General features: G+C 47.7%; 2 protein-coding genes across 5 annotated transcripts; one reads left to right on the forward strand and one right to left on the reverse strand.

Moving 5' to 3' along the window:
• Window positions 1–186: 186 nt before the first annotated feature.
• On the reverse strand, window positions 187–9908 carry lrrc45 (leucine rich repeat containing 45). 4 transcript variants are annotated; one of them, XM_011477885.2, is made up of 18 exons: window positions 9796–9908; window positions 8578–8852; window positions 7383–7444; window positions 7245–7315; window positions 6926–7104; window positions 6638–6766; window positions 6438–6550; window positions 5826–5884; window positions 5670–5747; window positions 4758–4893; window positions 3961–4038; window positions 3372–3483; window positions 3216–3286; window positions 2549–2641; window positions 1618–1710; window positions 1073–1246; window positions 822–969; window positions 187–748 (listed from the first exon to the last, which is right to left on the reverse strand). In XM_011477885.2, exons 2-18 carry the CDS (start codon window positions 8786–8788, stop codon window positions 549–551), a joined length of 2007 nt encoding a protein of 668 aa, XP_011476187.1. In that variant the 5' UTR covers window positions 8789–8852; window positions 9796–9908; the 3' UTR covers window positions 187–548. The 4 variants fall into 4 exon arrangements, with proteins under 4 accessions (XP_011476187.1, XP_011476185.1, XP_011476188.1 ...); XM_011477883.3 differs by lacking the exon at window positions 9796–9908 and adding an exon at window positions 9510–9620; XM_011477886.3 differs by lacking the exon at window positions 9796–9908 and adding an exon at window positions 9555–9617.
• On the forward strand, window positions 9779–14732 carry trub1 (TruB pseudouridine synthase family member 1). Its single transcript, XM_023949438.1, has 8 exons — window positions 9779–10032; window positions 10111–10209; window positions 12515–12570; window positions 12756–12837; window positions 12911–12983; window positions 13928–14067; window positions 14137–14193; window positions 14303–14732. Exons 1-8 carry the CDS (start codon window positions 9885–9887, stop codon window positions 14485–14487), a joined length of 840 nt encoding a protein of 279 aa, XP_023805206.1. The 5' UTR covers window positions 9779–9884; the 3' UTR covers window positions 14488–14732.
• The last annotated feature ends 430 nt before the right edge of the window (window positions 14733–15162 follow it).

Raw genomic sequence — 15162 nt, forward strand, 5'->3', positions numbered from 1 at the left:
TCTTGCACGTTCATCACACCCTCCAATACAAATGCTGCTGCATAAACCCCCTCAGCGGTGCAGCAGCCAGGCCGTCTTCAGCCGCAGGTTCCTGACAGCAGGGAGTGACCTCAGCCTGCGCGGGGGTTAGAATCACTTAGGAGCTTTGAGAACGATCTGATCCGAGTCCATGAAGAGACGTTTGGGATTAGAGCAAAAACAGTTTATTTGCTTTATTCAAATGTAAAATCATTAGGTAAACAAAAACTGCAAAGACAGAAAAAAAAGATTTTTCTGATAATATACCAAATTTAAAGAGCTCCTGTCAATCAATGACCCACTCCCACTCCAAGCCAGGTTTTTATTGGGTGGGTTTCCGTCGGTCTCCAGCCTGAACTTGTGGACCAGCAGCAAACACAACAAGCCCGTTTTTCCCGGCTGCTGCAGAACCCCGACTGGCATTCACGGTCGGGTTGTTCTTCACCAAACTCTTAGGGTCCTACAGATCTGGAGAGCTCGCTGGTCCCCAGCAGTGTGGTGACCTGTGGGGGCCGGTTGGAGCGCGGTGGTCACTTCCTGGGGCTGCCGAAGTGTCCCAGCGGGGAGCCCTGGACGTAGGCCCGGATGGCACTCTGCAGGCAGCTGGCCCTGTGGGCCTCGTCCTCCCTTATTCTCTGGATCTCAGCCTCTTTCAGTCGCAGCTTCTCCAGCAGGGAGGATATCTCACTCTCTTTGTCGAGGAGCGCCTCCCTGTGGTTGCTCCCCAGCACTACAAGATAGAAAAGAGAATTTAAGAATCCACCTCCTCTGAGAAGAAAAACAAAAAATGCAGACAAGCAAACCTTTCAGCTCTCTCTCCAGAGCGCTGATCTTTGCTTTGAGCCCCCCCTGTGCCATCATCTCTGCCTGAAGCAACGCAATCTGCTCCTGCAGCTCCACCTTCACTCGGCTCACCTCCGCCACCCTCTCCTGGTCTTTACCCGCCAGCTCCTGTAACCACACAGCCCCACTCAGAAAAATGACGGCTCTTTGTCCAGGTCTTTTTGAAGACCGTCATTCTAACGCTGTGTTTGTTTTACTACGAAGGTCCGACCTGCTGCAGCTCCTCCACCCTGCGCCGGCAGCCGTCCATCTCGGCGCTTTGCTGGCCGTTCTTGGCCTGCAGCTCAGAGATGGTCTGCTTCTGCTGGGAGCAGTGCAGCTGCACCTCCTGCAAGGAGGAACGCACGGAGCGCAGCTTCTCCTCCAGCAAGGACACGTGCTCCTGCTGCTCAAAGACAGACAGACGGCGTTACCACAGCAACCGTCACAGCAAACAACAACAACCAGATTCTGACTCTAAAGTCCCGATGAGACAGAAATGAAGACAAATCAAAGAAGTTCTGTGGTTCTGTTTGTAAGAGGATCTGGTCTGACGAGAGAAGAGAACAAAGGTTCTGAGCGTTTCAAAGACAGACGGTACCACATTCAGAACCACAAACAGAACACAGAGCTCAGCCGTTTGAAGCCTGTCCTAGTGAAACCGCCGCAGGGTTCCTTCTGGTCTCCAACTCCAACGCGGGCGGGGACATGCTCAGAGGACAGATGCTGAGGTTCTGCTGAGGTTCTGTTGAGTGATGGAGGACGCCGATGCCTCACCTCCTGCAGTCGCAGCTGGGAGCGCACCCTCCCCAGCTCCTCCTCGGCGTGGACCCTCTCCGTCACACAGGCGGCTTTACCTTTACTCACCTCCTGCAACACATTAGCAGAGAGATCCAGCCACCAACACAACAAAACCCACAATATGGCCCACAATAGAGTGGATTTTTGTTCTGTTCAAAAAACACCTTTTTCAGATAGTTTTTATTAAAAAGTCTGGTTCTTGTTCACTTTTTCCTGCAGAGTTATCTAAAGCTAAAGTCTGAAGGCTTCAAAACTTCCCCCCCAAAATCTCTGATGATTAAAAACCCTCTGGTGTACAGTCCTAATAATGAACTAGAAGTAGCTGCATTTCCAGAGGAAAACACAGGGATGATGCTGTATTGCTGAATGAAAATGAACCTTAAAGGTTAATAATTGGCAATAAATAAATAACAAATGAATTAAGGAAATGATCAAAGTTGACCATAAATAAAGTGAAAACAGCACATTAATAAAAAAGATATGTTTGTGAAAAATGTCAGAGCCGGGTATCGAACCAGCGAGCTTCTGCACCAAGGATTCCCCGTTTATTTCAATGGAGGCAAAAAATCCTGGAATACCTGGAAAAGTTTAAGGATTTAAAGGACCAAAAGTCACAGCTGGAAAAAGCTGAACATTTAAATAGTAAAATAGTTAAAATAGCTGAAAAATTGTAGGAGGAATTAAGCAGAAAAGATGGAGGAAGATACTAGAATAAAGAGAGAAACAGGAAAACAATGGTTAAATACATTATTTAACCAAATAAAATGTCTGGTGTTTGAGATGAGGTTTTATTTCTTATCCATTTAAACAAACTGTTTCTACATTGGTCAACAGGAGGTGCTGCCTCAGTGAGCTTCAGAACGGATCAGAACACACGGCCTGTTGTAGGTTGGATGCAGACACTGACCTCCTCCAGCTGAATGCGCTGCTCCTCCAGCTTCAGGACGCGCTCCTGCAGCTGCCTCTCACTCTCTTCCAGCCGCCGGCTGACGTGCTCCACCTGCAGGAGAATCACCTGCCGTCACCTGCAGCACACAGCTGGAACTTTGGGCTGTTTTTCCAATGGAAATAGTATTAAAGGATGGACTTTTCCACAGAAAGGAGAACGTCCGTCCCTCTGTACCTGTTTGTGACCGGATCTTCCTCATATATCTTGTTTTTCGATCAAAAGTAGCCAAAAACGTCTCACCCGTCATTTTCTGCATTACAGCGTATGGAGGCTCAGTTTGTCTGGCGCCATCCGTACGACTTTCTTCAGATAGTGGATGATGCCTCATGTTCTTAGCGTGTTCCTGGTGTTGTGTTTGTCTCAGAGCATCATGGACTCCTGAAAGCATGTGCTCTATTTGATTTCAGCTAAAGTGCTTCTCTGACCGTCTAGACTCCAGCAGGGATATGAGCCCACATTGTTCTCCCCACTGCCGGTCACTGTCTAATCTTGGAGCTTGTATTTTTTTGGGGCCCTCCTTTTGGGGCCGGGGGACTTTCCTCGGTTGGACCCCGTCTCCTCTGACCCGACCTCCGGTCTATTTCCTAGCAGTGATGTAAAAGTGCTTGGTGGAGGAATGGAGTACCTCCTTCTGACGGAGGCTTTCGCTGTCCTCCAAAGCTTGTTTAGACCTCCGCTTCTCCATTTCCAGTCGATCTGGAACAGAGCAAAGATCATCCGATGAGTCCGGTGGAGGAGAGGCCTTCCTCTGAGCCCCTGCAGCGGCGGTTTCTGCGGTTACCGTCGGCCTGTGCCAGCCGCATCTTCAGCTCGGCGGTGCTGTTGGCGAGCTCCTGCTTCAGCTCGAAGATCTGCTGCTGCTGGGACTTGCACCTCTGCTCCAGCTCCTCGCCCTAACACACAGTAAAGGCCGTGTCCCACAGCCACCACGTACATTATGTGCATTATGCATGGAGGAAAACGGGTCATACGTGAAATACGTGGAAAAGTGGGAACAGTTGTGGTTTTCACGTGAAATCTTCACAGATGTTTTACGAATGAACCACGTTAAAACCACAGAAGACGTACGAATAAATGAATAATACACATAATGTGAACGTGATCTAAAAGTTATACATCGTTGGTTCCACCGTCGTGGAAATTTGAGTATGCATCTCGCAAAAATCACGCATAAGATTTAGCTAATAATCAGGTATAAGCTACGTAAAATTCAAGAAACACGAAAATTGAAATTTCCTACGTGGAAAATGTGCAACATGTACGTAGCAGCTGTGTGACACGGCCGACACAATGACTGGACTCACAGGTAACACACCCAGCAACACCTGCTGACGTTTCATTCTGATGGATTCTACAAAGAAGACTCTTACTTTACTCCTCAGCTGGCCGTTGGTTTCCGTCAGGTTTTGGATTTCTCTCAGAAGTTTTCCTTCTCGGAGCAAACTGTCCTACAAGAAACAACAGTTCAGGTGTGATCAAAGCGGATATTTACGCCAGTGTTTTCTTTTTTCATCTTATTTCTCGTGTTCTTGGCTCAGAAACTTCAAACAGTCCTCCAACTTTGGTTCTCTAGAGAGCGCCATCGTCCAACGCCTTCCTGCTGGGCTTCAGGACGCAGACACGCTCTCAGCCAGCAGGTCACAGCTCTAACGTGAGACAAAGCCGTCACAGTCCCACATTCTCTGGGTCTCCATGGTTCCTCCAGGCTCCTCCTCTGACCCAAACGGACCCTCTGTTACTGAGACCTCCAAACTAAGCTGAGCTGCTCCTCTGACATCTGGCCCACCATCAGGACCGGAGTTAAAGCTCGTCTCGGTTAAGTGGGTTCAGTTCTGATCCAAACTGACCTGCAGCGGAATCGTCTGCACTCAAACTGAGGGGAACTGGAAGAACTGGACTTCTGGCTTTGACGGCTTTTGGTTGACTCATAAATTTGAAGTTTGAACGAGTCTTTATTTGGCATTTTAATATCAAATACAATCAGAAAACAGAAAAGACATCAGGCAGAGGGGCGGGGCGGTGGAGTCTGGAGGTCTGCAAACACGTCACTTATAAGGCATCAAATGTACTGGATAAGACCCAGACTGCTGTCCTGCACTGATCTTGTGGTCACAGCTGACAACCAACGAGAGCAAACTCCGCCTGCTGCTGGCGTCTTCTGTCCTACCTCTTCCTCCTTCTTCCTCCGTCTGCTCTGCTTCTCCCTCTCGTCTTCCTTCTCAGCCTCCAGCCGGCTCAGACGTTCTCCCAGACTCTGGTTCTTCTGCTCAGAAAGAGCGAGGGCGGCTTCTGCCATCTGCAGCCTGCTCTCACACACACATGCACACACATTCACACACATGCACACACAGAGACACACACATGCACACAGACGCACACACATGCACACACATATGAACACAGAGGCACACACATTCACACAGAGAGGCACACACACACGTGCATACATATGGATACACGCACACATACACACAGAGACACACACATGCACATGCACACACATGCACACAGACGCACACACATGCACACATGCACACACATTCATGGCAATTATTAAGTTTTCCAGACTGGATTAATATTGATGTTTTTATTCATATTAATGTCCAAAAAGTTACGTTTTAAAGTTTCAACGGTTTAGCTTTAGTGTCTTCAGTAAATGTTTATCTTGTTCGGCCCAAAACCTAAAGTGTGTTTTGGATTTAGGCCCCCTGTGCAACTGAGTTTGACCCCCCTGTAAGACGAGTCGAGAAAATTCATGCATTTTTTGTGTAAAATGGTTTACAGCTGGGGTGGGGGCACTCACCTGGGGAGTAAGTTAGTGTCTACACTGTCTACAGCAGCAGAGCCGCCGCTCTAGTCGGTCCACACAGACGGATCCGCTCTGCCGCTGCCTGGTGCTGAACGGATTCGGTCGGAGGTTTTGAATGTTAAACAGGATTTCTAAACCTGACAGGCGGCTTTTGTTCCACATCCGTGTTCTGATCCCGTTAGTGTTAGGTTTGATCTTTAGAGTGAGGACGACCTTCAGACGTGAACTGGAGGCGTCTGCACACACAGGGAGGGAAGAGCGCACGCTTACTTTGCAGTGAGCGCTTTGACAGCCGACTTCCTCTCATTCAGAGCTTCCTGGAGGTGGGAGATCTGCACCGAGGCCGACCTGCAGCATGGGAGGAGGCTTGTCGCTTGGACAGGAATGGTTTCATTGATGGAGGAAGTGTTCGGTCCTCAAACTCACCTGTTGGAGCGTCCCATCTCCTCCTTCTGCCGGTCGATGGTCTCCATGAGGCTGAGGAACTGCAGGAGAGCAGTAGCAGTCAGAGAGCTAAAGATCTGAGACCCACTGAACTCTACTCATTTACTGAGGCTTTAGACCAGAGGTGAGCAAACTGCGGCCCATTAAACAATGTTATCTGGCCCACCAAAACTGGAATAAAATATACAATATTGATGTTTTATTTTCCCTGTAATTCTGGTTTCTCTCCATAAATGATGCTCTACAAATGCACTGAGCGTTGTCTAGTTTCAGAAGGTTGTTTTGCATTCATTAATGTTATTTCTCTCTCTTCTGAGGTGGATTACCAAAACAATCCCTGCATCTGCTCTGGTCCCGGCCCTTTGGACACATTTCAGAACCCCCTGTGGCCCGCGGGTCAAAAGGTTTGCCCAGCGCTGCATTTTAGACCGTTATTGTCCTTAATGATGCACGTTTTGCTTTGTCTGGTGGTCACAACATCCTAAACTGAAATCTTCTCTCTGCTTCCCTGACTCTCTCCTGTCCTCTCGTTTTTGCACCGTCTCCGGTTTCGTCTTAAAGGCTTCACACTGGGCCAGTTGCAGGCCGGCTCACCTGCCGCCCCTTCTCCTCCTTCAGGGTCTGGATCTCCCGGCTGAGGACCTGGGTCCTGCTGTGGTTCTCTCTCAGGGTGGTCTGGCGGTCGGAGTTGTGTCCTGCGGTCTGCTCTGAGGCGGTCCACAGCACCAGGGTCATTCAGAAAAGCCCACACTCTAATGCAGCGTCTGCAGCAGCTGCTGCCACCTTTCACTTACCGATAGCTTTAAGCGGGTCGCTCGGGATGTTGTTTCCAGCCACTTTCAGCTTCACCATGCTCTTGTTGCTCTGCAGGGCTTCCAACAGGGACCTGCCACCCAACAGGCCGAGGTTGTTCCACCTCAGATCTGCCAGGGGAGGAAACGAGAAGGTGGTCAACAAATGAGTCCGTCTCCGGAAAAAGACGTTGCACCTTAGAATGGGAGCAGGCCCAGATAATCAGAGACTTCTGTCTTTTGAAAACACGTGTCTGAGCGTGACGTGATGTGTGAGCTCCTGCACGTCACCTAGCTCCTCCAGGGAGCCGCTGCGGCGCAGTGCCAGCGCCAGGGCAGCCGCTCCATGGTGGCTGATCTGATTGTTGCGCAGGTCCAGATGGGTCAGCGTGTTGTTGGAGCCCAGACCGTCACAAAACGCCGAAAACGCTTCCTCCCATACGCCCAAGGCGTTCCACTCCAGAACCAGCCTAGAAACACCAGCATCAGCTCCATAAGAGCTGGGAAAGGAGCGCCGTGCTCCACCCGCAGGCCGAGCACCGACTGGGGACGTGTCTGAACACATCAGAGGCAGAAATCTAGCAGAGGACAGTCGGAGCGCGGCTCTCACCTACACAGGGTCTTGTTGCGGGCCAGCAGTTTTCCCAGCACCTCAGCTCCGGCCGACCGCAGGTTATTCCCCTGTGGACAGAAGCATTTCGTCAACCGATCCGTCCGTCCGTCAGGTGTTCAGCATCATTTGACAAACCTTCATGTCGAGAGATTTCACTGTGGTGTTGCCAAACAGTCCACTCAGGAGGATTTTGGCCCCTGAAGGTCAGACACAAAGACAAAAAACTAATGAGGTCACGTTTGTCAAAAATATCAACAATTAAAGGACAACACATGAAAAAACAACAACTTTCAGTTAAATTATAATAACTACTTTAACTTAAAATCCCACCTTGATCATCTTCTAGTGTATTTTCAAAGCGTTCCCAGTTAAGTAGAAATATGCTGTTTTTAACCAAAATCTAAAAAAAACCTTGTATGTCCAAATTCCCACCCCTGCCCTACATAGTGCCCTATATAGAGCGTTCTCCATTTTCTAGTGCTGTCTGAATCTACAATTCCAAATCCAGTGCTCTGGAAAACCAGTGTGCATCGGTGCTCACTAGATCGGAGAACATAGACCACAATGCATTGCGTCGGAACATTTTTTTCCCCAAAAAGATTTATTTAAATAATTTTTTTTAAATAAATCGTCAATGTTTTTATCCTCAGAAGACAGTGGACTCATAAATGATTGTTGCAAAACGCTCATATTAATTAAATTTAAACTTCATGAAATCGATGACATCATATCTGCCGTTTAAAAAAAAAAAAAGGAGTGAGCTTGGTGTCAGAATTGCTTTAAAAATCCAGGACACTGCATAGTTTTTTAGCATTTAGGGGTTCAGGTGAGAATTCGGACGCAACAGTTTCTGCAGAGCAGCAGGAGCTCATTAGAAATTCACCTAGAATTGTGGGCGGGACTGTTGGAATCAAGTAAGCCTGCCCCAACTCCCCGTCACCCATCTGTTTACACTCTCTCCCCCTTCCTTACACCCCCTCACCCACTAACATTAGTAGGACAACAAGAACAGCAGCAATATCTGAACTATCCCGCCGTCCCGTTCTGATCCAGATTCCAGCTCAGACCAGGAAAACAAAGACCTTCATTCTCTGCAGGTGGATGATCAGAATGGAGCGGAGCAGGGAGACCTTAGCCCCGCCCCCCACCCAGTGTATTTTCTACATCACTAATTATTTCTTTTTTCAGCAGCATCTTTTGGTCTGCTCCTGATTCACAGCAATTTGAATAAATAAATACTAAGAAACGCAATTCAAAGTTTGATTTTCCGGTGTTTGTCATAATCCTATGGCTAACAGTAGCCCCCATAGGCGGGTGCTGTCAAACACACCTTCCTCACTCAGCATGCAGTCGCTCAGCGACACCTGCGTAAAAGCGCCGTCCTGCAGGGCCCGGGCCAGCACCGAGCAGGTGTCTGCAGACAGGCTCTGTCCACTCAGATCCAGCCTGGAACCCTCCTGCAGCTGATCCAGGACCCCTTCCTGAGGCTCCACGCCGCCCTCCTTACACAGACGCAGGTACAACCCCCTGGAGTCCTCCATCGCTGGTCTCCACAGTCCCGATCATCTGAGCACAGAGAGCCGTCTTTGGTCCTCAGGGGCCCATCTACCGAGCAGCAAAAAAGAAAAACAGAGACTTCAGCTTAGTTTTGGTCAAAGGCAGCAAAAGTCCTGTCAAAGATGCCGCTAGCCTCCAATGCAGAAAGGTTTGGAGCTTGTGAGAGCTGTTCCTGAGTTATAAATAAAGTTTTCATAAAACAGTAAATGCATGTCTCTCCATCCTCCACGTGACTTCCTCAGATGACAGCGGAACCCACATCCAAAACCACGTGACTTGGACCTGAGACCTTCCAGCATCCCTAACCCCGAGTTCATGATTTTTGGTTTGCACCTCAGGGCCACCGTAGTTTCATGTTCAGCGTTTTTTTTTCAGCCCGCCTGATGAAGATGAAGTGATGAAGAGCTCAGACTTGAAAACGGGGGCTTCAGGGCAAAAAGCTGGACGGCTACGTTAGCAGAAACTTTTCTAAGTTGGCACAAAACCCTTCAATTCGTTCAAAGCGAACTGTGATTTCACTTCCTAAACGGACTGTTGAAGAGCTAGAAGATGGTTTCTAAGAAAGACCCACTGAAAGTTTGTCTGGCGGCAGACGCGAAGCGGGACTCGAACAGATGATCCACACAAAAACCGAAAGGCGAGACGTTTTCTCGAATGTTTGTCGGTACGAAATCCGAAGAAATTACAAAATAGCATCAAACAGACCCCAGCAGGCAGAATGCAGCGTCTCCTGATGATTACTGTGTTTACCATCTGACGGATGAAGGAAACCAGCCGTTCAAGTAACCAGGAAGTGTGATCCGCGCAAAGCATCATGGTCAGCGTAGTGAGATTTGAAAAAATTTTTCTGTCTCTCTTTTACTAACATTAACTATAATTTCATCTTGAAAAAAAGACTTTTACAAATAATAACTAGTTTTATATTTTTTAAATGATTATTTTCGTCATAAAAACCGGACCGCAAAGGCAAGAACAAAACTGTTGCGATTACCTTAATCCACCGCCAGGAGGCGACAATAAGACACCATCATCCGCTGAGCACAGAATTCTGTGGCCGAAGAAGAGCAGGTGGAACCAGGCATGGCTGGAAACACGAGCAGCGCGGCGTCTAAGGTGAGCAGCTCTCTGGTGAAACTGCAGTCTCTGCACGGAATGTTTGCTATCTACAAGAAGAAAGGGCCGACATCCGCCGACGTGCTGAACGCGCTCAAAGAAGCCTTGCTCAAAGGTAACCAGGGCAAAACAACAGAAACGAGCGGAAGACCAAATAAAGCTGCAGGTGAAATGTGTTTCCTCATCCTCTAAGAAGCGGGAGTGGAGACCCCCAACCCCCGGAAAAGAAAGAAGCAGTGGCTGAAGATGGGCCACGGAGGGACCCTGGATAGCGCCGCCAGCGGCGTGTTAGGTAACTGACGCCCTGCTGCGTTTGGGGTCCGCTGGGAATCACCAGCTCTGATTTCAGACCAGGTGATATTCCGCTAATAGCGCAGTGTAACTGTGAACACCTGATAGGTTTATGGTTTGTTTGAGCTTCTTTCTCAGGAATGTCCTTCAAAAACTAGAAATCTTTTTTTCTGCCATATTTCCAAGAGTTTGGATTGAAGGCAACAGAGAATGTAAAGCTGAAAAGTTTAAAGTGCCACTCCGATCATCATCTGACCTGTTTTCAAAGTCTTCCCTGTTGTCCTTTCGTTATTATTACGCTGGTTTTAGCCAAAATCCAAAAACTTGTTTTTTTTAGTACATTTTTTGCAGAAAGTCAGTAGAAATTCACTTCTGAGTTGTGGGCGGGACCATTTGCACAGCCAATGACACAGTAAGCACACCCCACTTCCCGTCATCCATCTATTTACACTCTCTCCCACTAGCTTAAAACCCCTCACATCCCCCCAGCCTAACATTAGTGGGGAAATAAAAACAGCAGCAGAGTATCAGATCTATCCAGCCGTGTGGTTCTGATCCAGATTACAGCTCAGACCAAGAGACGTTCATGCATCTATTTGTCTGACCAGAAGGGGGCGGAGCAGGGAGCTTTGGTCCCGCCCCTTTAGCTTTTTTCTCACCTGCTCCTGATTCGAATTCTCCTGATCTGGCAACATCTGCCACAGGCCCTTTAAGAAAAAAACTTTATTAACAACTGAGTTACCTTACATAGAACAACAGTAACTACATAAACATGACAAAGAATAACAATAACCATTACCTAACATAAAATATAGACCATAAAAGGAAAGAATAAACATAACACACACACACACACAAATAAGAATGTAAACTATCCAAATTAGGGCTGCACGATATGAGGAAAACTCGCGATATTAGTGATCAATATTGCAATGACGATACAACTTTAGATACATGAACAAATGGCAAAAACATTTCCATTTCGCTGCAAAGGTTTAATTTAAATAAAAGTCAAAATACCTTAAATTATTCTCCAAATGACCTTCGTCTAATTAGGAGGTTAACATCCAACATAAAAGCTCCATTCGATTGTTCAAATGCATTAAGTTCAATTTATGGTGATTTTCGCCGACTTCTGCGATATGGATATTGGACAGCTTCAAAACGCGATAACGATAAATTTGCGATTAATGGTGAAGGCCTAATCCAAATACTTTAACATGTGTTTGGGGTTCTGGTTAAGTTTAGATTTCTTAACAAAACCAAGTAATTTCAAGCATTTCTTCTTTTTCATATAATTGAAAATAAAAACAGAACTCAGTAGTCAAAGCAGTCAAAAGTGGTTTGGTCTTCAAATATGTATTTCTGTGAATATAAAACTTTCCTTGCAATATCAGGACATTAAGAACCATATTTTCCGGTCTATTAGATATCACCTCCCCTAATAAAACATTTCTGCGTCTAATTGAACTGGAAGTGCAAGTTTGGAAGAATAGCAAAAGCAGAACTCGTCCCAAAATGTTTCTAAAGCTCCACATCACAACCCAGATGTTTCAACGGGCTTCACACCAGAACTTTATCCAAAAACATGAAATCTGTCATGAAATACAAAGCTGATAGCTAAAATGGGCATCCCTGCCCTTTGACCCTCCAACGAATCCCAACGTTTTGAGTAAATAGAAACGCAGAAACGAAATTTGAATCTTAATTTTCTGTAGAAAAATGCTACAAGAACGCGTTAGAAACACCGTTTTCATCAGTGTGGGGCTTTAAACGCAAAATAAACGATAATGTGACGTGTTGTGTAAGAGGCGGGGCTTGGTCCAACCAGCCGTGGCTCCTTTGATGGCGAAGCTTCAGAATCGGAGAAATCACTCAAATTTGACTTTTTTTTTCTCCATTTTCTGCCGTCCAGAGCAGCGTTCAGGGAAATTTGGCCATTTTTAGGGCTTTTTTTTTTTTTTCAGAACTCTAAAAGCACGTCTGATTGTTTTCTGTCTTAAAACAGTTGCATCGTTTGAGCAGGAAGTGAAAGGTTTTCTCTCTGCTGGGAACTTTCCTTTAAATTCCCAAACTGTTTGGTAGAAGTTGGTTTTTCCCATCAAGAGCATCCGCGGGTTCTGCGGCTCCTGTTTGCTTCCGTTTCCTGGAAACCGGGTCAGAACGCTCTTTTGGCGTTGATGGACGTAGATCCACTCCAGTGCTTCTGGAAAAGATGGCGAAGAACCCAGAGCACGGCGCCCTGCCGCCTGCGCCGCCGCGACCTTCTGTCCTGGAGGTGATCGGGCCGTGTTTGTGTGTTTCAGTGGTCGGAGTCGGGGACGGCACGAAAATGCTCAGCTCCATGCTGACGGGCTCAAAGGTGAGTTTTGCACCAGCAACCCCAAGTCTGCTGCTCTGCATGATCTGGAAAACAAAAAGAGGGAAGTTCCCGTTTGTAGAAGGATGCATCGCTGCAGTCATTTGAAAACTTGACATGTTTGGATGGCGGTGTTTGATCCAGACCAGCGGCTTCAGCGCCTCACGTGTTGAACGTTTCCTCCTCAGAAGTACGTCGCTGTCGGCGAGCTCGGGAAAGCGACGGACACTCTGGACGCCACCGGCAGCGTCGTTCTGGAGAAAGGCTTCGGTAAAAAGACCGTCCTGAGATTTGATCCGAGCGCTTCGTCTCATCCGTGCCTTGTTTGTGCCCCCCCCCGCAGAACACATCACCAGGCTGGATGTGGAGGAGAAGCTGAAGTCCTTCACTGGGGACATCATGCAGGTTCCCCCGCTGTGAGTAACGCCGCCGCCGCCATCCCTGATCAGAGCGTCAGAGTTAGATGAGCCAATTCTTCTCTAGGAGTTCTGGTACCTCGCGGGTCCGTCCTGGGGGAGGATCCCTCCTGGACCGAGCCTCCCGTAGAAAACGCTTTCCTTTCTCCTCCAACCAGACGGACTCGGTCCAGTCGCCTCTTGCTTTTCTTTTTTTTCTTTCACTTGAAGGACACAGAGTCACGGTTTCTATGGCAACCATTGTTGTGGATCAGGGGTGAGCTTGTTGAAAGTTCACAGCGCCACTGCTGGAACGCACGTTCAGGAGAATCTGTCAAACGGTTTGAACGATGGGACCACCTTCTTGTATCGAAGCATCTGATTGGTCGGTTTAAAACTTCAACTACAGAAAATGTATAATAAAAAAAAGAGGATGATCAAGAAGATGTGAAAAAAGGGATCCGAACTGCTTCTGACAGCAGTTTCTTTACAGACGTCTGGGATTTTGGCTTCTTGGAACCACTTCCTGTTTGGAACGCCGGGGGGGGGGGCACTCTGTCCAGTTCTCTATAATTCTTAATTGTCATTGTCACAATTACATTGAAATTCAAAAGTTTTAGAAATTCTACAACTGGCCACAAAATAATAATAAATAATGCGTATATATATATATATATATATATATATATATATATATATATATATATATATATATATATATTCAGTCACTCAAAACAGGAAATGAAAATGTATTTGTTGCCAGATAAAAGTGCATTTGTCATTTAAAGAGTAGGATCCACAATAGGTTTTTAAATCATTAAAACTATGAAAATGAATCCGTTGAAGAAGACAACACTACATGAGCACAGTTTGTGAATTTAAAACCCAACTTCCACCTCTGCACAGTTCTCTGAACGCCTGCCCTCCCTACTGCAGCGGCGTCAAACGTTCTGTCCTCCTTCCAGCTTCTCTGCGTTGAAACAAGACGGCCAGCGTCTGTCCGTCCTCCTGAAGAAAGGTCACAAGGTGGAGGCCAAGCCCGCGCGTCCCGTCACGGTGTACAGCCTCACCCTGCAGGAGTTCACGCCCCCTCTCTTCACTCTGGGTCTGCACGCGTCCTGCGGCGTTCTGCCGGTCCTCTGAAGCAGAAGCTCTGAGTCTCGTTTCTCTGCAGACATCGAGTGTGGAGGCGGATTCTACGTCAGGAGCTTGGTGGATGAGCTGGGCAAAGGTGACTGCAGGTTCCCTCCGTCCTTCATGGTGGTGTTGGCTGGCTGGTTCTGACCTGTGTGTGTGTGTGTGTGGGTTTGTGTGTGCGTGCACGTACATGTGTGCTGCAGCTCTGTCGTCCTGCGCCCACGTGAAAGAGCTGGTGAGAACCAAGCAGGGTCCATTCACACTGCAGGAGCACGTCCTGCACGAGCAGCAGTGGACTCTGGAGAACATCCTGCAGGCGCTGCGGCCGACACCGCACGCCCAGAACCAGCAGAACCCGACGCCGAAGGAGCAGCCGGGCCCTGAATGAGGGAAGGAAGGCCCGATGGATCTGCAAAGACTTTTATGGAGGAATCGCATTCAAGCTGTGGGAGTTGGACGAGTTTTCATTTCAGTCTATCTTCCTGTGTGAGCGTCTGCAGAGCAGTGGCTGCTGTGCAGACGCTGCTGTGCAGACGCTGCTCTGCAGACGTTGCTGTGCAGACGCTGCTGTGCAGACGCTGCTCTGCCCTCCACTGCAGACGTGTCAAATAAATTGTCCCACACTTTATGGAACTCGGCGTCTCTGCAGCTCTATTTATCCTCTTTGTGCTGGTCTTCATTGGTTGTTAGACGCTGACAGAGGAGCCTGGTTTCATTCCAGCGAGCTTATGGTCCACAACTTCTGTTTGTTCAGACATCCAAAATCTCTCTTAGACGTTTTAGACTCTAACTTCCGACACTGTTGCCCCACGAGATGTTCTGAAAGGCAGGTGAAGGTCAGTTTGGGTCAAGTCCCCTCGACGTAGCGCTCAGTCCAACATGGGCCAGCAGGGGGTGCTGTTGGACCATTCAGTGGGGTGGAGCTGAACAGCCATGCTTTTAAAAACATTCAAGTTTGAATCAACAGTTTAAACTGTTTTACATTATCTTCATGCAAAATGGCAACAATCTGATGAAAACAAACAGATCCTTTTTTCCTGGAGCGCCTGAAGGCAGCAGCACG

Source organism: Oryzias latipes, chromosome 19 (genome assembly GCF_002234675.1).
Source record: "Oryzias latipes chromosome 19, ASM223467v1".
Taxonomy (NCBI): domain Eukaryota; kingdom Metazoa; phylum Chordata; class Actinopteri; order Beloniformes; family Adrianichthyidae; genus Oryzias; species Oryzias latipes.

What these genes read in the sequence shown, in the direction of transcription:
- lrrc45 (XM_011477885.2), bottom strand. Translation starts at nt 8,788, where the DNA reads ATGGAGGACTCCAGGGGGTTGTACCTGCGTCTGTGTAAGGAGGGCGGC. An exon ending in GTCAAAGCGCTCACTGCAAA is followed by an intron (nt 4,894 to 5,669) that starts GTAAGCGTGCGC and finishes GTGTGAGAGCAG; the next exon opens with GCTGCAGATGGCAGAAGCCG. An exon ending in GGGTGGAGGAGCTGCAGCAG is followed by an intron (nt 970 to 1,072) that starts GTCGGACCTTCG and finishes GTGTGGTTACAG; the next exon opens with GAGCTGGCGGGTAAAGACCA.
- trub1 (XM_023949438.1), top strand. Translation starts at nt 9,885, where the DNA reads ATGGCTGGAAACACGAGCAGCGCGGCGTCTAAGGTGAGCAGCTCTCTG. An exon ending in CCATGCTGACGGGCTCAAAG is followed by an intron (nt 12,571 to 12,755) that starts GTGAGTTTTGCA and finishes TTTCCTCCTCAG; the next exon opens with AAGTACGTCGCTGTCGGCGA. An exon ending in ATCATGCAGGTTCCCCCGCT is followed by an intron (nt 12,984 to 13,927) that starts GTGAGTAACGCC and finishes TCCTCCTTCCAG; the next exon opens with CTTCTCTGCGTTGAAACAAG.